The sequence below is a fragment of the Haliaeetus albicilla genome, chromosome 4 (assembly GCF_947461875.1).
Source record: "Haliaeetus albicilla chromosome 4, bHalAlb1.1, whole genome shotgun sequence".
Classification (NCBI taxonomy): domain Eukaryota; kingdom Metazoa; phylum Chordata; class Aves; order Accipitriformes; family Accipitridae; genus Haliaeetus; species Haliaeetus albicilla.
The window spans coordinates 41,033,459-41,058,126 of record NC_091486.1 but is presented as its reverse complement, the minus strand read 5'-3'; the positions used below and the strand labels follow the sequence as shown (position 1 = coordinate 41,058,126).

The following is a 24,668-nucleotide window of genomic DNA, read 5'->3' as shown; positions in this document are numbered from 1 at the left end:
AGTGGCCACTAAGGGTCCTCACCATGCCTAGGTCTTGTTTCTCCTCTTTATTTGCCCTGCTGCAGTGTGAGGATGTGGCGTAAATAAGAGTATTTAAAGCTAGAGGAGGCAATAAATTTAATCGTGTATTACCTCAGCCGTATAACTCTATCTAGTAACTCCTGCATCTGATCCAACAATTCATGACTGAAGCAGTACTTTTCTTTGGGAAAGCTATGTAATTAAAGCAAATGAATACTTCAAAGGTAATGCCTTCTTTTTTGCCAGGGTGCGGATTAATATTAATTTTTCTTGTATCCCTAGTCTTTGGACTGTTTGGGACATTCTGAATCGTAGGGCTTGTCTAAACAGAGAATTTGTTGTACAATCTGGGGTGTGAAGGTAAAGCACAGTCACTCTCTCAGTTATTGCCTGTCACTGGAGTCCTTTGAATGTATTATTTGTAGAGTTGTGTACAAGTGCAGTGCAAACTGAAAAACATAAAAAGACACACCGGCAGCAAGGGTTCTTGTTCTTAAATAATTTCTTGCATTGTTTCTGTTAAGGTGCAACACAACACGCAATACCAGGCAGCATTCGTCAATGAAATGGTCTCGTTTCTAATGCTCATCTCCCGAGTGCAGAATGACACCTCCCTGTGGCATCTCCTTTTGCTGGCTCCAGATGTGTTTCAGGGCAGCATTGATTTCCTTCAGAATCCAAGCAGGTAAAAATACAGAAAATGGCAGGAGAGGCACTGAAAGTTGGTGGGTTTCTAATCTTGAAGAAAGTGTGTTAGCTTAAAAGCATGATTTGAGTGATGGTATAGCTCCATAGTAATGCATCTCTAACGGTCTCTATGGCCAGTGAGCAGTGTTTTGATTTTCAATGACTCTTGTGTCACTTTTTAAATGGGAGCTTGTTATGAACTCTTAGTTTTCTTCCAGCAGACAGAAAAGGTGGTGAGTAACAGCCACTGCCTTTGGTTGAACAAAAGCCCTCCTGGCTGGATTGTTGTTCCGCTAAAGAAAGCAGCTGGCTGCTTCTTTCTAGAAAAGCACAGAGCCAAATTCAAGTTGCTTTGGAACACCTCAAGCATTTGTAGGGGAGCCATAAATTCTCTCTCTATTTTTTTAAATTGATTACCTGATTTACTGCTGTTTTATCTTTCAAGATTGGTCCCAAGAAAGCAGAGAAGAGAGGGAGCCTGGGTTTTAGCATATGGGGCTTTGAATATGTCTAACTTCAAGAAGAAAGGACCAGTTATGTTCTTGCTCAATGGTTATATGAAAAACAGAGCTGACTTAACTGCATTAATTAACTGTGCTGAAATATTTGATGCTGTATGCAGCTGGGACAATAAAAACTCTTCTAAAATGGGCTTAGCCTTGAAAATCCCTTTCCCGGTCTGTACTTGGGCTGAAGTCTCACTGATCTCTAGAAGACCTGAGTTACTCAAGAAATTAGGGAACTCTGCTCCAAATCATCTACAGGATATGTGACTGACACTGCTATAAATTATTCTGAATAATCCACTTGTTACAGCACATGAAGGACAGCAAGAAACTGAGTGTCTTCAGGCTTTTTTTTTTTCCTTGGATACATGAGCAGTTGGGTAAAGATGCCAAAAGAAGTTGTAGAAACTTTGCCACTTTGATTACACTCAGGCTTAGAGAGACTCGCTTTTCATCACTGGCATGTTGCCAAGGCACTTAAAAACCTGTACATTTAATATCTAGGTAGTTTGCCATATTGCATTGTGACAACTATTTGTAAGTTGTAATGTCCTTATCCTTAAAGGAGTCAGTAGCAGTGTGGCAAGAATTTTAATTTTATTCAGAGTTGTTTTGTCCATGCTGCTGTTTCAGTCACAGGATTATTGCATTTTTTTGCATTTACTGGTTTGCGGAATCAAGCCTAAGAACCAGCACTGTTTGAGTGCCCAGGAAGAATTAACATTTACTGTGCTGCTCTGCCTTGCTCTACAGCTGCAGAGCTAGGCAAAGTTATCATAGGCGCAACAAAGAAGCACATAGAATTTCATCACCAGAACTGTGCAGTGCTTTTATGCCTAGCATCTGGCAGTGTAAGTGCATGAGTAAAGAGTTATTGCAAAGAGATTGCACAAATAGTATTTTTAATGATGCTTACAAAAGCACATCTTAGCGAGCCTGGCCATGTCTTTTACTCAGGCAGTACTGGCCTCCTAAAGAAATGCTGTACAGGGATTTTTTTGTAGTATAAATATGAAGATACAGAAGAAAAGAACTTTTACTCATTGTGGCATCTGTATTAACCATGTGATAAACACCACCACTGTGAAACCAACTTTAAAGTCATGAATACTATAGAAAGTTTAGGAGAAAATTTTATTACCCATACCACCCTGGTTTACAGACAAAATTCACAAAAGCTCCTGTTTGTTGCTTTAAGATAGTTTCTCAGAGAAGCACATAAGCTGAACTTTTTCTCTAAAGCCAACATCTGCAAAAGCGCTGCAAGACTGAAATAAAAGGGCAACAACAACACTTGTTTCCATGTTTTCTACCTTCTGATCTGTGTATGCGTCCACTTTTGACAAGCCTATGCCTCCCTCCTCCTTGGCTCTGCCATGGCTCAACTAAATATGTCATTTATAAATAACTGCAGTTTCTTACCCCTCTTATCCCTCTAAGACTCTTGCTAACAAGCACCTCTGCAAAATGGAAACAGTGAGCACCAAGTCCACAAAACCTGCATGGAGACATTATGTTAAATGAGGAGAAAAGAGATCCCTGGTGCTCTGTCCTCACTAGAAGTCTGTTCCCACAAATCAGTATGTATTCATGCTACTGAAATCACCTCAGCTAGGTTCTTCGTGTAGCACCTGCAGAACTTCAGGCAGGCAAGAGATTGTGCATTATTTCACAGTGACCCTATGCCCACAGTGAAGAGCTATTCTTTATACAGGAGAAGCAAAAGGGACTAATAATCACCGTGAGGTTTTCAGTAACCTGCACACATTGAACAGACAGTCTTTTAAATTATGTCCTCTGTGATACAATATGCCTGATTATCACCTTGTTCTTTCCTAAGACTGAAAAACATTCCTTGCTTTCCCGTCAGCCTGATTGTTACAGTATAAATGAGGAAAGAAGGAGAATTGGAAATGGTAACAGTTATTTGTGATTGCTTCTTCCTTCCCCAGATGTTGTCCCCTAGGGATCCCTGCTCTCCCTGGAGCCTAGTCTGCTTGCTTCTTGGTTTCTTTTAGGAAGAGATTCACCCGCAGCAGTGAATCACTGGGCTGGCATATCACCTTAGTGTTTTCTAAGACCTATTGTGAGGATTTAAGTGGTCTATAGATTTTATATAACCCTTTGAATAACTGCACCTAATGAGTGCAACACATATGTTTGTGCTAATATACTGTCGTGGCTTTCCCATCAAAGCCCTTTACATTTTGTGCATGATCAAACAAATAATTAAAAGTAGGGGCAATGAGTTGTCTGTCAGACATTTTAAGAATGATAGGCTGTACTCCAGCTGTTTCCTATTTGAACACTTGTTTTATTTCTTCTCATAAACCTGTAACCACAATTTATTTTTCTTGGTTTTTTCTTCCCTTTAGTGTTGTGCTGGCAGCTCAGAATGTCTCTGCATTACCTGTGACTGATGATAGATTCAAAACTGTTCAGAATGGGGTTACAGATCCTCCATATTCCCTGAACTGCTTGGAGCAAGGTAAGACGCCTGCATATAGTTATATCTCTGCTGAAAACCTGTGGTGCTAAGGAGAAGCAAACTGCAGGCTAATAAGTAACCATACAGATTGCATACTGTTCAGGGCTCAGCATAATGAATTCTTCTTTCAACTTTTTACAAATGTGAATAAAATACCTCATTTCAAATGGAAAAGTAAAAAAGCTTGGTTTTGTCAGTAGACAATTAATTAACATGAGTTTGCAGTTTTGGTGGAAAAGGGGAGCAGTAATTTTTTACTGTGATTTTTGGGGGGGGTCCAAATCAGCCTGTAGTTGTGGGTTCTGTCAAACTCACCTCAGTATATCAAGGTAGGGGCTGAGGCTGAGCTGCAAAACAAGGTGTATATGTCAAGATTAGCCATTTCTCTAAACCCCTTTCGGCTTACAGCAGAGGAAGAGACCTCGGCATCTAGCTCTGAGGTTATGTGAATGGGCAAGGGAAGGGTACAGCACCTAAATGCTACAAGGGACAGATTGGTAAATGCTATCCATTCTCTACCTCTTGTTTGATAGAGATTGTGGAAGTTGGGGTGGATAAGAAGAAAGCAGATTAATGCAGTGCAAGTAGGGAAAACATGGAGATGTGGCTAGTGAGAGGACTGGATGTGTGGGCATACCAAGATGGGTGTAAATGGCTATGGGAGACATAAATGATGCTGCAGTCAAAGCCTATGTGTGGGTAGTAAAAAAGCATTCCCAAATGAAGGGAAAGAAACAATAATAAATATTAGGCCAGCTGGTGCTGCATCACTGATGGCAAAGTGCTCCTAAAGCAGGAGGAGAGCTCTATTAGCACCCAGATCACAGGGGCATTGAACTGTTCCAGAGATGGAAAATCATTTCTATGATGACAGGTAACATCCTGACTTCTTTCAGAAGGCCAGGAAGATTTATACCCTAAAAGAGCAATCAAATTTCGAACCAGGATCTTGTGTCTTGTCGTAGGAGCTTAACTTCATACATGCATGTTATCCTTAATAGATTTGCCATAGGGCTCTTCTCAGTTTCCAAATTAATGTCATCTTGTCCTATTTTCAGCTGGGCTAGAGTTAACTGTCTTCCTAGTAGCTGGTACAGTGCTATGTTTTGAGTTCAGTATGCGAAGAATGTTGATAACACCGATGTTTTCAGCTGTTGCTAAGTAGTGTTTAGACTAAAGTCAAGGATTTTTCAGCTTCTCAACCCCAGCCAGCGAGAAAGCTGGAGGGGCACAAGAAGTTGGCACAGGACACAGCCAGGGCACCTGACCTAAACTGGCCAACAGGGTATTCCATACCATGTGACATCACATCTAGTATAGGAACTGGGGGGAATGGGGGTGGGGAATTGCCGCTCGGGGACTAGCTGGGTGTCAATCGGCGGGTGGTGAGCAATTGCCCTGGGCATCATTTGTACATTCCAATCCTTTTATTATTGCTGTTGTAATTTTATTAGTGTTATCATTATCATTATTAGTTTCTTCTTTTCTGTTCTATTAAACTGTTCTTATCTCAACCCACGGGTTTTACTTTTCCCAATTTTCTCCCCCATCCCACTGCGTGGTGGGGGGAGTGAGTGAGCGGCTGCGTGGTGCTTAGTTGCTGGCTGGGGTTGAACCACGACAGATCTTTACTAATATACTCTTTACATGTTTGTTGTAGATAAAGAAGAAAACTTGATGACCAGATATATTTGTAATCGCTTTGTTAACTGGAAAGACAATCGGACTTTAGTGTCTGAATTGGAGGAAGTTCTGAGGTAAGACATTAGCTACAGAGAGATTACTAACAGTATAATTCAAATCTATGATCTTTGCTCTAAATCACTTTACATTTCCACTTGCATTGATTTCGTATTCACTAAAATGTTTTGGGTTTTTTTTCCCCTCCAGAAAAATAAAGTCACCAGAGATTGGTGGAAAAGACTCCAAGAGGTCCATTAATTCAGGTGATTTAGAAGCCATACAAAAGTCTCTACATCGTCTAAAAGGCTTTGAGAAAAAAATGAATAGAAGTGAATTAAAAAGCTTAAATCTATTCAGAAATTTGAAGAATGAAACATTACAGAAATTGTATGCAATTCTTGAACTGGGAATGAATCCACATCACGATTATAAATTAAAGGAACCATATAATAAGGAAATAATTGATGAAATCTATAACTTCACATCACTGCAATTACAGAGTGACTTTAATGGGACTTCCGTTTTCAATATAATGACCCAGTGGAAAGAAATTCAGAGTGCTTTAAAATTAGCTGCAATGATTTGGAATCCAGTTCTGTTAAATAATTCTAATTTTAGTACAGCGCAAACTAAGGATCCTCTCAAAATGTTGCTCTCCGCTAGCATGCCATCATTTCTGGAAGACTTCAGAGACCGTTTAAATGGAATGCATGAAATACTGTCTTTGTTTTCTGATTATCTGCTTAAGCCTGTGTCCTACAGAAACTTTCCAGACCAGCTCCTAGCTCTCCAGAAGGTGTTTTTTATAATGACAGACACCAACATAGGTTATCAGTACTTACTGATGCCTGTGTTTGAACTGATGCGGAGAGTAGAAAGCTCCATGGGTGAAGCCTGGTGGGATGAGTTGAATGCCTATTGGCGCATTGGGGAAAAACTGAGATCGATGAAGTGGAATAACACAAGCATCACAGCCTATGGGCAGTTTTTAGAGGTATTAAACAGCCATTTACAAAAGCTGAATAATAATCCAAGTAGTGTCTTCAGTGGACAATTGGATCAACTGTCAGAATTTATAACAGCCGTGTTTAAAGAGTTTGGGGAAAATTCTGAAGTAGCCAGTATCTCACTAGTCAGTCAAGCCATACAAAAGACCTTGTACATATTAAAAGACTTACAGCTGAATTATAATGTCAGTAAATTAAAATCTATAGATCTTTTCTTTAATTTTGACAATAAAACCTTGGAGAGCTTGTCTGAACTTCTGAGGACAGGAATGAAAATCCTTCATTATACAAGTGCCAGTGAAGCTTCAAGTGAGGAAATAATCAACCCTGTCTATAACTTAACACATCTTCTACTGCAGGAGTTCAGCCAGTATTCCTCACAGCACAATACTTCGCTAGAGGCAAAGATTTGGGAGTTCTTGCATTTAGCCTTGAGTCCTTTCCTTGAAAAGAGCAACAGTGGTTATAGGACACCCCAGAACTGCTCTGCTCGGGATATGCTCCACATAACGCTTGAGATGCTGTTTGAAAATGCCACTCTAAGCAAGTCCTTAGCCGGGAGCCCCTGCAAACCCCTCTTTGATTCCATGGGCATGGAGGGTGGAACAGTATGCAATGACACCTTTACAAAAATGTTCCAGCTTGCCATAACAAACCTGAAACTGTCTCCAGAGCTTGCTGCCGTCTACAAGAACCGCAGTGAACGCTTTTCCAAGGAGCTGTCGTGCATCATCCAGTCTCTGCAGTTTACTCTGAGTTTCCTTTCCAAATTAAACCTTGTCTCTGAGCTGGAAAACTCTTGGGTACAGGAGAAAGTGAGAGCTCTGACTGCTGTCACAGAGGGGCTGCTGCAGAGTAATGCCTCCTGCCCCGTCCCAGTCCAAGATGTGGGTGGTGTTCTCCCATCCCAGCTTTTGAACATGCTCCTTCCTTTCATGCTGAGTGAAACAGTACTGAACTCCCTAAATGTCTCTGACAGCTCAGCAGACTGGCATAGGCTGCCTGTGTTTTCCCATCTGTTACTGACTGTTTTCATTAGGAACAGCAGTATATATGAACTGCTACAGGTGGGCAGAAATGCTTCCAACCAGTCTGAGTGGAGACATTTCTCACGGCTGTGGCACGCCACTGGCAACTTGTTGACCACCAAATGGAACCTAACAGAAGTAGGTGAATATGTGAAATTCCTGGAAATTATGAAGAAAGCTCTAATTCTTGTGGACTTTGGGGTAGCTCCTGGAAAAACATTAGTATATCAGATCTTTCATAATTCTAGTGGAGGAATTAAACCCTCAGATCTGAATTACTTGTATAGTTCATTAAAACTCTTCTTCAATTCAACTTCTGCCACAAACAGCACACTGGACTTAGAAAGAATATTTCAAGAAATATTCCCACTGTATGAAGTTGATGGTGAAGGATTGTTCTACCCTAATCCCTATGGAGAAGAAAATCAAGATGTTCTAACTATGGCTGCAGTGATTTGGAATCAGACAATGTTAAAAAAGACTCATTTTAATACAGAGAAAGCATGGGAGGTTATCAGAATGATTGCACTTCATGCAGTCTCGCTTGAAGACACTGAAAATTATCTCAGCACAAATGAAAAAGTGTCATCATTATTTTCTGACTTCTTGTTGACCCTGGTAACTTCTGAAAATTTTGCAGAACAGCTCTTGTCCCTTGAGCAGTTTCTTGCTGCCATGGCAAAGCTGAATACCAGTGATCATTATCTGCTGATGTCTTCTTTGTCTAAGCTAATGCAGAAACTTCAGAGTTCCCCTCATGGAAGGCAGGGAAATGAACTTCATGCTTTCTGGCATATTGCTGAAGTACTCCAGTCCATGAACTGGGATAGTACAGACAGTCTCACTTCCCAGTCACTTCTAGACATGCTGCAAAATCAGTTCAGTACCATGAAAAATTATTCCAGTCTTCCCTTCAGTAAGGAACTGAAGCAGTGGATAAACTTTGCATCCTTCATGTTTGAGCTGTATGGTAAAGAAGACTCCAGAGGAATGAACATCTCCATATACTCGCAGGCCATGCAAAGCAGTATCTTAATTTTAAAATGTTTGCAGAAAAGGTATAATATCAGTGAGCTTGAAACTATCAGCCTATTACTTGATTCTTCGAGTAACTATACCCAGAGGCTGATTGAAATATGGAGAGCAGGAATGAAAGTCCTTCATGACACCAACTTAAACAAAACTTTTGAAGAAAAAATGGATATTGTCTACCATTTCTCACATTTGCTGCTGCAAAAGGAGTTTAGTGAGTCTTCCTCACAGCACAATACTTCGCTAGAGGCAAAGATTTGGGAGTTCTTGCATTTAGCCTTGAGTCCTTTCCTTGAAAAGAGCAACAGTGGTTATAGGACACCCCAGAACTGCTCCGCTCGGGATATGCTCCACATAACGCTTGAGATGCTGTTTGAAAATGCCACTCTAAGCAAGTCCTTAGCCGGGAGCCCCTGCAAACCCCTCTTTGATTCCATGGGCATGGAGGGTGGAACAGTATGCAATGACACCTTTACAAAAATGTTCCAGCTTGCCATAACAAACCTGAAACTGTCTCCAGAGCTTGCTGCCGTCTACAAGAACCGCAGTGAACGCTTTTCCAAGGAGCTGTCGTGCATCATCCAGTCTCTGCAGTTTACTCTGAGTTTCCTTTCCAAATTAAACCTTGTCTCTGAGCTGGAAAACTCTTGGGTACAGGAGAAAGTGAGAGCTCTGACTGCTGTCACAGAGGGGCTGCTGCAGAGTAATGCCTCCTGCCCCGTCCCAGTCCAAGATGTGGGTGGTGTTCTCCCATCCCAGCTTTTGAACATGCTCCTTCCTTTCATGCTGAGTGAAACAGTACTGAACTCCCTAAATGTCTCTGACAGTTTAGCAGGCTGGAATAACCTATCCATGCTTTCCAGTGTGGCACAGGATGAGCTCCACATGAGCAACCTGCTGCAGAGACTCCAAGGCACCGTCAGCCTCACCAAATGGAGTTATTACTCAAGCTTCTGGGATGTGGTTGACAGTTTCCTAAACACCAAAAGGAATCTAACTGAAGCAGCTGCCTTTGCAAAGTTGTTGGAAGCAGTGGCAAACAACTCTGCCAACGATGTGTCAGCTCTAGAAATCACAGAAGCCAGTCGCTATATTCTCAAGAGGCTGAACTCCTCTGATCTGCTAAATGAATTCAATATACATTCCAGTTCGGCTTTTCTCTCCAACAAAACTAGTTTTGACAGTGTGATTGATATTGTTGCTCGTCACTTCATTGTCATGGCAGAAGCCCTGTATAACAAGACCCTACCTTGGACTCAGAGTGACAAAACTTTGTCACCAACCAGTTTGATTACGCGGTGAGTTTGCTTTTTGGGTATTGTAATTGCATTTATAGGTAGTGACCACCATTCTCGTTCCAGCATGAGAAGTATGTAATTTTCTTCCAGTGGAGCAACTTAAGCCTGAAATCACCATAATTTAGGATACTAGATGTAATGTGGGTTATATTGAAGAGGAAGAAATTTCTCCTTGAACTGAACAAACAGCTAAAAGTGAGGCTTTCAAAAATTTTCTGTGTTGGCATGTATCAGTTCACAGTAGAAGCAGAATCCTGTAGGAGCCTTGCCACCAGTGGTAACCTCTTTGGAAACCCTTTCTTTGTGGTATGGCTCTCTAATTTTTGATTCTCAGTCTCCCCTAGGCAGGCCTTTTCATCTATATATTGCATCCTCAGTGAACCTTTAAAGTGTGTTTTCTTATCCATATGGTTTGAAAGTGAATGACAGCTTTGGGAGATAACAGCAAAAAGAATTGATGAAATAAAATTGGGAGTATACCCACTTAGGAGGTGTCATGGGAGACACATGGCTTCATCTGGAATTCTTATTTACACTGCCAAGGAACAGCATCTACACAGCTGATAGGGTGCTCACTAATATACCTTGTTTCTGAAAGAGATGCTGGTTTAACATCCTATCTTATTTTTCAGATTTCTGTTTTTAGAATTTGAAAACACCATCTTACAGGTGACAGTGAATAACAGCTATAACCCTTACCTGATGTGTTTAATAAATGCCACTGAAATTGAAGACAGAAAATTGACAGGTAATCATGATTTCATTAATGTTGTGGGACCTCAGCTGGAATACGTTGTGCCTGTCTTAAAGTGTTTTGTCTAATGATGGGAAGGAATGGTGCTATCTGTTTTCATCCATTGGCAATTAACTGGAGCTGTGAGACCTTGGGAAGCCAGACTCCCTTTTTGTTTGACTTATGTCACGTTGTGGATTTAAGTTTTCCATCCAACTCTATCCAAAAGACACGTCTGCTCTTCACTATGTGATGGCAGGTTGCTGACACTCAGATAAAGAAATCTTACAAATAGAAACCTATATTCCCTTCACAGCTTTATGTAGCCATAAGATAACAGCAGTTATTTTTGAGAGTTAACATGGTATTTCACATAGATATTCATCTTATGAGCTTATTGTAAAATCTGAGAGGTTCATCTGCTCACAGAATAGAGATACTGCGTGTGCTCTGAAGGGCACTGTCAGAAGTCCTGTTACCAGTGTGGGGTGGATTTCTTTAGACCCAGAGCACTTACTCAGACTGGATCTGTTATAATCCAGATTACAACCTGGGTCTTGGTCTGTGATTTCAGAAGTCCCGAGCCATGTGAATTTGGTGGGAAATAGCAGTGCTCAGTAGGCCTCGGAATAAAAGTGCCAATACTGCCATCTGCAAAGTTTCTGCAAGTCTGGTATTTCTGTCTCAAGTAACTTTTGTTTTCTTCCTTGCACAGAAAACACCACACTGCTTTTGAAGCAAGCTCATCTGAGAAAGAACCCTTTTATGCAAAATAATACCTCTGAGAAACATTCATCCATACCAGAGCTCCTGAAGCTAAAAGTGAGTCTGCTTAAAATGCTGACTTGAAGGACATCCCACAGTGATACATGAATGTGCAATAGAGGTTTTGAAACACAGCATATGGAAAAAAAGTTTCTTAAAAGAACAGCTGATAAAAACTAGAACTGAAACTCTGTTTTCTGCCTGCTGCCTATATTTAAAGGTCACCATTAAACTGGGCTGAGGAACTTGTTCTTATATGAGTCCCTACCCAGTGTACACCCACTTTTCTGAGAAGGTAGAGGTGTTCCTATCCTCCTAGTCCATTGGATAGAATGGCTTCTGCTTTCCACCAGCCATCCCAAAAGGATGAGCACTGGATAGGTTGCCAGTGGAAGCATATTCCTTATAAATCAGTGCACCAGTATTTTTAAAGTTCAGTACTTTGAGACTTAGCAAAGCACCTTGCAGAGCTGAGATCGTTCTGGGATGCCTCTGCTTCATTTGAGAAGTATGAAGAGAGGAGTTCTCAAAGGCACAAATAGCATTTAGATCCCTGTGCCCTGCTGAAAATCAGTGGAATTGTGCATACCCAGTTGGCAGTTATAAGGATGACTAACTTAGTTACCACTGTGCATAAGGACCTATACAACACCAGCTTGGCTGGAGTCCAAGTCCCCATGTGCTCCCTTAGCCCTAGATGTCTCACAACACTATAATGGTTTCTGAGATTAAGCACCTAAGGAATATTGATTCATGGATTTCCCTCACCAGCTTTGGATTTGGCAATGCCTCATTTGAATAAAATCCTTCTTACACCATACATACACGACTGCACTAATAGCTGCTTCATATATCTGTAACAATAATATGATGAGTCTCAGTGTGACAGGTACTTATAGGCACAAAATAGAAAACAGCTCTTGCCATAAGAGACTGATAATGTAAATAATGATGTCAGACAAGAGGGAAGTCCGTAATAGTAGAGTAGGCAAAGGACTATAATTTTACACAGGTTGGCAGATGTGGAAGTCCTGACTTCTAGCCAACTCTGTTTTGTATGCTGTAGTAAGGATGACCTGGTGGTATCTGGAAGGCTAAACCTGTTGCACAAGGTAGATTTATTTGGTCTCTGGGAAGATTAATTGGTTAACAGGTAAGTCGAAATGGAGTATTGCTGTGTATGCATGTTGGGCAGGGGAAATGATATGTTAAGGCTTGCAAGGTTTATTAGATCATGTGCAATGTTGTGTAGCCAGGTCTGCTACCAACTCATGTAGGAATGATTGTTATGAACTGTTCTGTTGGAGACCTTTTGAATGAAATAAAAATATATATTAAAATTTTAATCCTAGAGAAAAATGGAAAGAGACAGCTAGACTCTTTAAAACTTGCCTTTTATAATTCTGTCGTGTAACTGGTGTTTGTGCATTTGTCTTCCTTTTCAAAATTTCCTTTGAAGATCTCTCGCCTCCGGGATCTGACAACACTTCTTTGTGACTATGAGAGCTTTAAGTCAATACAGCATATTTGCCATCTCCCTAATGTTGGCTTTGGAGAACTGTGTGAACAAAGTCAGTCTCATGAGCAGCTCCTCCGCACCATTGAACTGAGCAATCAAGTTGTGATCAATGTACTGAATCACAGAAGGATCTCCCAAGAACTTCGAAATATACTGATTGGGGATGCCACGAACATCCAGACACAAATGAAGTGGTGAGGCTCTCCCTCTCAGTTAGACTGCTTTACTATTCTATTTATGAAATGATGAAATGGCTTCTTGCCTTCTTTTCATATTCCCAATTTTGTTCGTTGTTTTGTTTTTCCAATTTAGGCTTCAAGAAAATGTACCAGAAATTGCTTTCTTTCAAGAGATTCTGCAGTCTATGTCTACTTTGAATTCCATGTTGAACATCACTGAGAATTTAACAGATTCTAGCAAGCAAGGTAGTTTCCTGTATTTACTTTAGAGTGTTGGTAAACACCATCACTGGTACCATACTTTCTGCTGGAAATCCCAAGACTTGCTTAGCTGCCAGGAAGAAGTGATATTAATGAAATAACCATACACCATGTCCTTGGGATCCTATATCTAGGGTAATTCTAGAGGCTGTTCTAGATCGCCCTTTGTTTTCTGTACTGCCCAAATAGTCCTATGTGCTGAAAGTCCCAAGTCTCTTTGCATTTGAGCAACTTTTGCTATCAATGGACCTGTCAACTGCAGCCCACAAATCAGACTGTAAAACCTAGGAAACATGACTGTATTTTGCAAGTTGTTGGGGTTTTTTTATCAGTGGTGATGTACCGTACTTCTGTACTTTACCTAAAGGCCTCTCTGTGTGCTTGAGATTGCTGTATGTCTGGAGAAAGCTGCTACATCAGTTGTTCTTTGTTCTTTACAGAAAAGTTAAGAAATGTGTTTAAAAATGTGGACCAGCTCAAAGAGGATCTCAGAAACACAGCAGGAATGTCCACAGCCAGTATTGCTGCTCTTCTGGAAGCATCTCTCCCGGAAAACAGCAGTCAGGTGAGTTTGCTGTCATCCTGGTAGAGATCTTGTTGCTTTCTACCTCTCAGACCATTAAACCCAGAATTTGTTAGTGAATGCAGCTAAGCAGATCACTGCATGCATGACAGCACAGAGAGGTAGATGATCCCACAGGGACAGACAGCATAGCAGGTTATGGATCAAAACAGCCATCAGAAATGTAGTAAGAGCAGTCATTGACGTCAGTTCAGCCATCGGAGACCAAGAGCCATATGGTCTTTTTGGCTGTCACCAGTAGCTGGTAAGCAGCCATGTACTGCCTGGTGAGTGATTGCTCTGATCTGTTGCAAGGGCACAGTTCACTGTAACAGACTAATGAGGACTGAGTGGGGTCCTTGGTGGGGTCCTCAGTGCTAAGAAATTGTTGCAGTCCAGATGGAAAAGCACACTTCTAACGACAATTTATGAGAGCGCTTGGGGTCCAAAAATAGCCTCCCATAATGAGAGATGAGCTTGCCTTCCTCAGCCTCCTGCGCAAGCAGAGCTCCAGATGCTTTTCTCCTTCCCAACCATCTTGTCTGGACTGAGCCCCGAAGAGCGCACTCTTTTCCAAACTTCACAGGCATCAGTCAATGGGAAATTGAAACCACAAAAGCTTTTACTACTGGGCAGTAAAACACAATCCTTAGGATTTGTCCCTGGAAGCAGGAGCAATGGGTAGGCATTTTCTGGTTCTCAGGGTTGAAATATGACACTGTGGAAAGAACAACAGCAAGGCAAGATTAATCCATGCATACTGGAGCAAGCGGTCTACCCCCTAACAAATCTTTTCTTCCTTTTTGCAAACACAGCTCATTTCTCAGATCTTCCAGCTGGAGTCCTGTAGCATCCATCCTGCTGACCCACAGCTACAAACAGTAGCAGAGGAGTTCTGCAATCTCTCTCTTTCAGAGAGGACTCGTGAGACATACATCTTGGGGGTCACTCTGTTACGACACTTAGACATTTACAATTTCTTATACAAGGTTAGTGCTGGATTTGTAGAGTGCTTTCTATAGTCTTTGCTGCATATAGTGGCTGAAAGGTCATAAAATATCATTGCAGTGGCCAGAAGCTATACTGATTTACACAAGCCAAAGATCAGGCTTTGCTCATGCAGTAATTTTTATTGCATATCCATGCTGTGACAGTGTGGATATAAATGAGGATCTCAGCTGGTGTAAACCAGCAAACCTCATTTAAAAGCACTGGACCTACTCTAAATGCCTCCCTATCTGCTAGTATCATTTATATGCTGTCACAACCTCTTGAGCATTCCTAGCTCTGTTCAGGCTTCCCAAAAATAAGGCACTGGGCTAAATTTTTTTATTCCTTGAAAAGGAAAGCCCTGGAAAAAGTCCTGTAAAATATATTTTCCTGATCTAGTTGGCACTGCCAAGTTACTAAATGATTCAAATATCCCATGCACACAACTATATAAACAGCATGTAAAAATACCATTCACGGAGAAGTGCGTATTGAATACGTATTTTAAAATGCTACAGAAGTGATCCTAGGGAAAAGAAGTTATTAAATGAGAATGCCAATTAATTTGGCTCAGGTCAAAAGTCACTCGTAGTGTTTGACATCTATGTTGTGTCAAATGCTACCTCTTAGAGACTCAAATTATATCCCAGCCAATATCTGATACACATTTCCTAACTGCAGGTGTTTGGAAACATGCACTTTTCAGAATATGTAATATTCTCAGGGGATTGGTTTGCAAAAGTGCTTGGGGATTTAGGAATACAAATCCCATTCATTTCCCATGGGACATCCACTCCCTAAGCCTCCTAACAGTTTTGAAAATCCCACAATCTTTGTCTTGGAATTAATACAATATGGGTGTGTACATGCTTGTGTGCACAGATTCTTGCTAATCATAATTTATTTCCTTCCTGCCTCTTGTAGATGTTTTTCCCTAAGGAACTTCAGAAACCCGTGGACAAGATGTTAGGCCTTCTGACAAAAATGAAATATTTCAGACACGAGGTTGAATCTGGCGTTGATCCATTGCTACAAGCTATTCATTCCCTGAAAAAGCTCCGGCAGTCTAGAAATGTGCCACTGACTAAGGTACGTGTAGTCTGCATGTGCTTTGGAGGCAAAACACCACTGGAACAGTTTCCACAGGAACTTCTTACCCTACAAGCCAAAGGTGCATTAAATCATAGATTACTGATTCTCTTTTAAAGCAGCGGTGTCCTAAGAAGAATCTCTATCAAACTTATATACTGCCTTCCTGGGAGAGCTTTGATTTGGAACAGTGGGACCATCATGTGCTTATGACAGGGGGGACAATAGGAACCTATGCTGTGGGGACGGACACTAGGAACAAAAATGCAGGGGATGAACAACTGTCTTGAAGGAGGGTAGAATTCCAACAAAATACTGGAAGGGGTCAGCTTGTGAAAACAACTGGAGAACTGCCCACTAAAGGCTATCCAAAGCCACGTAAGTCAACAGCAAAAATTTGCTCTAGCTTTAGTGTGCATTAGATTACACCTAAAGCCTCAAGACTGCCTAAAACATTCAGTACAAACCCAGTCCTGCTCCAACAGCTGCAGTAATTTCAGGTTGCACTAACTTCATCCAGCACTGGATCCAGTCTCTCTGATCCATAGTCAATGACAGCATAGATCACAGGAATCGCTTCTGGTAATTAGTTTGCCTGTGGATTGCAGAACCACGTGCAGTGGATTAGATGGGGATAGGGAATGGGCACATCTGTGTGATAAATTCTGTCTTGTAACCCAGGGTGTATGTGTGTCACCAGGCACACATTATAGGCAATTCCTGTACACACGTTATAGGCAATTTCCGTATTAGATCTCATACCTGGAAATGAATTTACCACCTCTGTCATAGCAGAGGTTAGCCAAAAAAGCATGATTTCCATGGAAAGTCCCTTTTTTTTTTTAGAGACAAACTTCTCATAAGAAAGCAGTCTAAAAATGTTCAATCCGTGCCTTCTAATTTTATTATTTTTTTTCTTTTGGAATGGGATGCTTTTAGTATGCAGGTTTTATTTGCATTCTGTCTTTTCTGCAGGAATTGTTTAAATCAAACAACTTTAGGATAACACGTGACACATTTAAGTCCATGTCAAAAGTTCTCTGCAACCAGGAGATCACACCGCTGTTTTTTGAGTCCTTGCTTCCAGATTTTGGAGACCCTGTAAGCAACAGTTCTTCTGTAGAGGATGTCTATGTCCAAAAGATGATGAGGAAATATGGGATTCCTCATGACTCCAGTAAGTCTGGCTTTTCCTTAAGGCAAAAACATTTCAGAGCCAAACTCTACTGTTTCCAGACAGATCCAGTGCTGAGCTGTTTCCCCGTATGTCTCTGGTGGGCTGTAAGTGCTCATGATTTATGCTAGCTGAAGATCTGCACTGCCTTAACTATTGGTGTTTTATTTCCATAAATGTTAAAAGGAAAACAGCATATGTACCAGAGCAGTGCTTGACACTGCACTGTTTTCCATTTGTTGATGATCTGGTCTTAGGGCTTGACAGGCCACCGCTTTTTCTTGATGTGTAGTTTTTCGACTGTACTGACATTATTAGCTCCTCTGAGTTCACAAAAGTCCATTTAACCTTCAAGCAGAGAATCTTGGCTCAAACAGTCAGACTCTTGTTGTTTTGAGTTCAGCAACAGGAGATCTTGGGGGTGGATTGCTTTTGTCAAGACACGTTATATCAGCCAGTGAAGAGGGCCCTGAAGTCATTCACCGGACATAGCAACATACTAGGCAGATGGGAAAAAATACACTGGTAACTTTCTTTGTCTGGCTTATTTGTGCTCTGTGCAATTTGTTTGCTTTTCTCCCCCCACAGCACCATTTTGCTTATCCTTTTACCTGGACCTGGTCAAGACCCCAAGTGGAGCTTTAATTTGGTCTTTTTTAAAACCAATGGTTCTTGGGAAGATCCTTTATACACCAGATACGATAGAAACTCAAGCAATCATGGGAAAGGTATGGCTCTGTTTACAGTCCATCAGGATATGCCCACTCAAAAGGATTGTAATTTATTTAGCACGGTCCTGTTTCTTTGAGAAGCAGAAGTCTATTTTCTGACTGTTTGGAGTATTAGTCAAATTATCTTTTCCTAGTTGCATTGCTGGTCATATGAGTCATCTTTTCTCTTTGAACAAATCTTACCTCCAAAAACTTGCTGTTGGTCTAATATGTATAATACAACTTTTTAAGGCCTTCAGTTTATGACGTTTCACCCCCGTATTTTCAGCCAGTAGTAGAGAAGTCTCCCAGGACAAATGCTATAACCAGTACTTGTTCGCAAACAAACCAGTGGTAGAAGGAAAGCTGATATCCAAGACATGCTCCAAGTGTCACATATGAGGCCATATTTTTAAGTACTTGCATCCAAATTCAGTGTGTTAAGGGGCATTTTTCCAAACAGTGATAGGGTGCTAAGAAAAATCCTAAGGAAACCAAATTTGGTCTTAGCTATTTTATTGATTTATTCATTGCCTAAAAGCTGTAAGGTAATGAATAAATTAATCCTTATATGTTGTGGGCTTTTTTATAGTCTAATGCAACCTTGAAGCAGATGGCTGATCTAGCCCTGAAGTCCCAGGAGTGGTTGGACAAGTCTCCTGTCATCATGAATTCACTGACTAAGTTAAACCAGACAGTTCCGATGATCAAGGTATGAGATCCTACCTCCCCTGTCTCTCTTGTGGGAGGGAATTGGGAGGAAGGATTCCTTCACTGAAATAAACAGGGGTTCCAGGGACCTCAGGGACATCTTAGGTCAGCTGGGGAGACCCTTCTCAGGCTTTTGTCCTGGACTTCACAGTGTCTGTGCCTGCCTGCCTGTTCCCGTAACAGAAATACTCCTGACACACCTTTCCATGCAAATCCTCTTTCTGAAATGATCTGTTTGTAATACGCTCCCTGACATTGGCCGCACTGAGGCCTGCTGGAGGGCTAAGGTGAGCGGAGAATGCTTGATGGAGTGATCCAGCGAGCCAAGACCAGGCAAGAAATGGCTTTTTCAGAAAATGAAACAGTATCTATAATAAGCATGTAGCTCTGGGTACACACATAAGAGCTAGAAGATGTCTTTGTACCTCAGTGAATGTAAATAAAATTTCTTTTTCCTCCACTAAGGAACCTAGCCTTGCATGGATACAGAAAGCAGTAGGCTGTAATGTTTCACATACTTGCTTCCCATTCTCCACAGTAAAAATTGTCCCCTTTTCTTACAAAACTATGAAAATGAGGTCTCTAGAACCCTAAAGCATTAGGAGTTAATTTCAGTGGCTGAAATTCATTGTAATTTCCATGGTAGTGACAGAAAATCCAGAGTGGAATATGCAAAAGTGAAATGAAGTATTCTTTGCCAACTGCGCTCATTGGTAAAATAATAAACTATTCAGCCAAACAAAAATCTGTCTACCGGTCTCCAAGCTGAATTTTGGTCACCTACCCATTATGCTCTGGCTGTGTTCACAGGACTTAAGCAGACACAAGTGAAATGTACTGCACTTTTAGAATAACGAAGATTATTCATGATTTTTCCATGGGACTCTAGTGCCTCATGGAGACTCAGTAGGCATCCTCTCTTGACTCCAAGAAACACTAGCTCGTACTCACAGGGTTCTGTATGACATTTTCATTGCTAACATTTCCCTATCCTGATACACAGAGTGAAATATGAAAGGTCAGGAAAGGAGTAGGAGGGGGCTGAACAAATGCTCAATGAAGGCAGCTGGTCTGTTGTATTTTAGAAATACACTGAATAAGCTCAAGGGGCTTCTGATCAAACTGATGCTTTTTCTTTTTGCTTGTTGATAGAACACCCTGCAGAATCCCTTTGTGCAGGTCTTTATCAAGCTGATGGTGGATTTGGATGCAGCTGAACTCCTGAGTCAAATAAACGAACTGGGTAAGTTGTTCCACCACATGTGTTGCCCTCCTATTTGCACTGCAGGTCTGGGAGCCCCAGAGTCATCAAACTGTAGCCATGCTCTGCTACTGCTCTTCTCTGGTCGGTATCAGATACTTTAGTGCAAGGCAATCGCAGCTGTGATTCAAAAATCTTGTGGTCTATGGGAAAAGACTCTTAGAAAGCAAAGGGCTTGTGTGAAAAGATGTTTCTCGTGAGTGTTGAAGGGATAGTAGGATGGGAATCTCTACAGCTGAGTGTGGCCACTGGAGGACACTGTTTAGCCATAATTATCACTTCAAATGAGCTACCTGGGACTCTCCTGGGAAACTTCGTGGAGAGCTCACTTGCATCACATCAGGGTTCAGCTTAAAAGTTTTTCAAAGCAGAAGAGCAAGGGATGAGATAAAAGTACCCAGACTGATGAAGCCAGAGGCATCATTACAGGAGATGCTCTGCTGGAATTTGCTGTTCTCTGGTGGTCTTGGATGTTCCTTCAAGGCAGGAGTTGCTGATCTGCACTCTGGGAATTATCAGCCAACAGCAGTGGTGGATACATCCCCTGTTAGTGCACAGCACAGTGATCACAGTCCCTTCCTAGCTGTTCTTACTGTCCCTACCTGCTTTTTCAATGAGTGGCCCTACTCACTGAAGTCAACATAAATCTGGATTATGCCAGCAAAACCCAGCATAAACCGGGAGTAGTTGTAGTCAACTACAGTCAGAAGGATATTTACATACTGCTCGTGATGACCCCTGTGTTATTTCATGAGTAGCATCTCCTGTCTTAACTCCCCATAAAATCATTGTGCTTGCAGCAGCTGTTCCATATTAGTTATACTGCATTATGCAGTCACCTTTTAAAACAGCCAGGAAACAGCAGCATCTTTATTAAACTGCATTATCAGGTTTAGTACACACATCAGCACAACAGACATAACTTTTCCTAGATATGCTTGGATAAAGCACATTCTCCCCTGAGACAGAGCAGCTCAACAGAGGAGTTGATTACATCAAAAACCATAAGATGTGGAATGAATGGTGAGCACCATATGCGAGTCTAAAACCTCAGCAGGTTAGTAGCAACTTATGATTTGGGATGGCTGTCACATCCCATTGCTGGCATCCCCCCAAAGGCGAACTCACGAGCATAGTACAAATGATTAACATAAAAATTGGGTCAACAACTTGCCTTCATTGCACTGCTAAGTGCAGAAATGTATTGTACACTTAATGTTTAGTATGGTGGGTTTTTTCTTCCTTTCTAGTGTCGTTGTTAGTGTAAAGAATGGAATGATGTGATGGATTTTTTGCTGTGTGTAGTGATGCTGCTGGTTTTGTTTGTGTTTTGGTTTTTTTTTTCAGATGATATTCGGCTGGAATTACAGAACAACGTTGACATTGTCAATCAGCTGAATACATTAGCTACCCTTGCTGTAAATGTGTCCTCCTGTGTCTCATTTAATCGCATTCAGGCAGTCAGAAACTTAGAGGAAATGGAAATGGTGGCTAAAGAGCTCTTTCTGAAGAACGAGCTTTTCGCAAGTATGTGACAGTCTCAAATGCCCCTGTAAATTAAAGTTAGCCTGGTATAGGGTGGGAGTCCAGAATAAGAAGTTTGGCTTTCCACCAGCAACTGTTGTGGTCACAGCTCCCACCACACAGCAATCGATTTTGAGCCAGTGTGTGTGGGACCTGCACACTGGGGCCTCTTTATGGCAGTGTTTTACACTCTCCTTTTTATACCTCCTCATCTCTTACACCTCCACTGTCTATATAGAAAACCTTTGGTCAACTGGGGTTTTCTCCTAGTTAATTATCAGTTTGAATGAAATTTCACTGCCCTTAGGAGTTCTTCATGACAGCTGCCTTCTTTCAGCCCCCCATGGGAAAAGATGTTTTAATCAAGAAAGATATCATGGAATCACAGAATCATTTAGGTTGGAAAAGACCTTTAAGATCAACTCCAAACATGAGACAGCTCAATTTATTAGAAGGTCATAAAGCTCTTGAGATGTTCCAGCCAAACACTGCAATATTATATTGGGTCTTTCCAGTCACTTTTCACATTTGTGGGGTTGGACTGCAGCTTCAGATCAGACCACAGAGAGAGGCATGGGGGAGTAGAGAATAGGAACATATATTAATTTGAATGTTGCAAATGTGCCTTAATTTTTAAAGAATCCCCAATATCTCCTCAATTAGTATTTACTTATAAGTCTTGTGACCTGTTTGGTTTTATACCTCATAAATGACTTGACTTTTCTTGGAACTTCAGACCCTGATAATATTTGTCTATTCCCATAAAAGCATTTTTCTTCCATGTTTGTCCTCCATTCCATCGTATGCTTTACATATGGAATAATCAGGAAAAATATTCTGGGAAGAAAAACTTCTGTGGTATTGCCTCTACTCAAACAGACATTTTAAAGGAAAAAAAGTCCTGTCTGTCAAACTGTATCTACAGCATGCCATTTTGTAACATGAATTTGCAAAGCTTTTATATTCTTACACATCTCAGCTTTGCAGGAATTTGTGTGGGCACAAAAATATGTGTGTAGGTCATGAATAATTTTTCAACACTGCGTTCCTGAGGTTTTTGTGTTACAGCATCACTATGTGAGCTCTACTGATAGAGTACCTTTGGGCACATTCATGAGAGGTGTGTGTGTTGAGTGACATACCTAACATATATCTGACAGTCATGTTAACAGCAAGATTTTTTCCAAATACAGCGGGTTATTTCAAGAGCCTTTGGTTTTGAGTGCTCAGTGGGAGAAGATTTAAAGGCTCTGGGCCTGTCTTTCGCACCCAGAATCATTGGTCACGTTTGAAAGTATGAGTAGCTGCAGTGAAGTATAGTTTCCGCTTCTAGACCCTCGATAAGCAGCCTACTCGTGAGCATTATTTGTGCAGCAAAGAAATGAAATGATGGATTGCAATGTAGAAAAGGTTTATATAAATGAGTTCCTACATATCTGTGTGTACTCCTCCTGTGCTGTTGGCTCTGAAGGAAAGCATTTTCCCTTTCTTTTCCAAGGTATCATTTTCAGGCTGCCTTCAAGTCATAGCAGCCCTGGACGCTCAGTTTATGGGCACTTGACCCTCCCTCCTGTGCTCAACTACACCATCCGAATGAGCAGCAGGATCACGCAAACCACCAACAGAATAAGGGAGCGTATCTGGACAGTGGGCCCGCATAATTCCACCTCACAAAGCCAGATTTACAGCCGTGCATTTATTTATATCCAGGACAGCATTGAAAGAGCCATTATTGAGTTACAGACTGGCAAGAATCCAGAGGAAATAGCTGTTCAAGTCCAGGCCATGCCTTACCCCTGCTACAATAAAGATATGTAAGTTTGTGTGGCTTTTGTCTTCATGCTTTGTGTAAGCTCATCTTGTCTGACTGGTGGAGTTCACCAGATGCGCTGGTCTCCTTAATACCATGTTCACATCGCACAGAAATAATTTCATTTGGTGTTTGTTTTGTTTTGTTTTTTTTCCAAGTGTCTGACCAAAATAGGGAATTTTGGACTCTAGTATAAATGGTCTATGTTTAGTTTGCCTAATCTTTTGTTTTCAGTGCTCTGTATGTACCTGAATTGTCATGGTTTTACAGCAGGTAAAATTCGCTGTACCTGTTTTACTACACCTGGTGGAACTGAGACTGGGGTTGGCAGGGCTTGGGTTAAATATGAGTGTTGACTTGTTCTGCAGATGTTTACATGCAGACAATGCAGCAGAACTTGGGAAATGTATTTACTGGGCAAAAAAAAAAGAGTCCCTAGGTTTATGAGCTTTGTTCCTAGAGATTGCTATCCCGCTGTGCTATTTGTTATTCATTCCAGTGATTCTAGCTAACGTTCAGTGTATAGTGAATAGTTCTCAATACAGGTGCCTATCAGATGCTTTAAGAAGGATAAGGGGGAAGATGAAATTGTACCATTCATCTCTGCAATAATGAGGGAGGACAGAAAAGCTTTTGATGCACTGAGTTGCCAGGGTTAACAGCCTGTTATACAGAGCAGTGCAACGTGAACTGTGTGTGGACCAGAATAAGATTTGAATGGTGAAGCAGATCAAAAAGTTTTGGATTATCTTCCTTTCCGCTCATCTTGAGCCAGATCTGCAGCTAGTGTAAACTGCATCTCTGCCAAATGCAATAGAGAAGCAAATCTCTCACAGCTGAGGACCTGCCCCTCTGGCAAGGCAATTTTGGTCTGCGTTGGAAAGCTGGCAACATGGTACTTCCTAAGAGTTATTACCCTGACCACAGCTGGTGGCCAAACTGAGTGGAAAACACACAGGGAAGGGATTTCAATGTCCATCAGAAAGCACTGAAGGATCTTCAGCAAATAGTATTGGTTAGGTTGGATGGTCGCTCCGCCCTGACATGAGGGTCTCCCTTGGACCAAAAGTACAGACTAGACCTAGGAACAGCTACTATTGAAAAGCTTGCGTGACTACTGCGTGAGCTAAAATATTGTCTGGGAGCTATAGCTGTAGGAGCTATAGCAGACCGATTAACTTCCTGTGTCAGCCTGTCACTTAAGAGAGCTGGGGACCTATAAACTCTTCTCAAGGCAACAGCACGCAAAGTGCCTGCAAATACACAGGCAGTAAGCATTCAAACCAAGTGTCAGCTTCTTGCAGCAAATACGTGGATTATTGCTGTGAGATAGTTTTGTACAATGATTAACTGGCTGCGGGAGGCATTTACTACAGTGCTGTCTGCTCCTTTTCTTGTTCTTGGGCTGCTGAGAAAACCACTTGCCTTCGGGTTTCCATCCCCACGCCAGATTCGGAGGGACATGAGTTTGCTCAATTATTAAAATACCTAAAGGCTGTGGATTTGCATCCAGTAGAAGTCATCATAAAATGACTGTTTATCGATTGTTATTGCATAGTTACCATCCTGTAGGGAAGAGGAGGGAATATATATACCAGTATACAGAAGGTGATGGGAAATGCTGAATTTT

The 24,668-nt window shown here is 41.4% G+C and overlaps 1 protein-coding gene across 1 annotated transcript in view; it reads left to right on the top strand.

The window, feature by feature from the left end:
* ABCA12 (ATP binding cassette subfamily A member 12) overlaps nt 1–24,668 on the top strand; it is a 90,272-nt gene that overhangs the window by 25,286 nt on the left and 40,318 nt on the right. Inside the window, exons 7-23 of the mRNA XM_069782050.1 lie at nt 546–706; nt 3,590–3,702; nt 5,363–5,459; nt 5,593–9,750; nt 10,383–10,498; nt 11,199–11,305; nt 12,708–12,961; nt 13,080–13,192; nt 13,648–13,772; nt 14,585–14,758; nt 15,684–15,848; nt 16,824–17,025; nt 17,611–17,750; nt 18,325–18,444; nt 19,596–19,686; nt 21,052–21,231; nt 22,727–23,042. Coding sequence (XP_069638151.1) covers nt 546–706; nt 3,590–3,702; nt 5,363–5,459; nt 5,593–9,750; nt 10,383–10,498; nt 11,199–11,305; nt 12,708–12,961; nt 13,080–13,192; nt 13,648–13,772; nt 14,585–14,758; nt 15,684–15,848; nt 16,824–17,025; nt 17,611–17,750; nt 18,325–18,444; nt 19,596–19,686; nt 21,052–21,231; nt 22,727–23,042 — 6,632 coding nt within the window. The remainder of the gene's footprint in view (nt 1–545; nt 707–3,589; nt 3,703–5,362; nt 5,460–5,592; nt 9,751–10,382; nt 10,499–11,198; nt 11,306–12,707; nt 12,962–13,079; nt 13,193–13,647; nt 13,773–14,584; nt 14,759–15,683; nt 15,849–16,823; nt 17,026–17,610; nt 17,751–18,324; nt 18,445–19,595; nt 19,687–21,051; nt 21,232–22,726; nt 23,043–24,668) is intronic.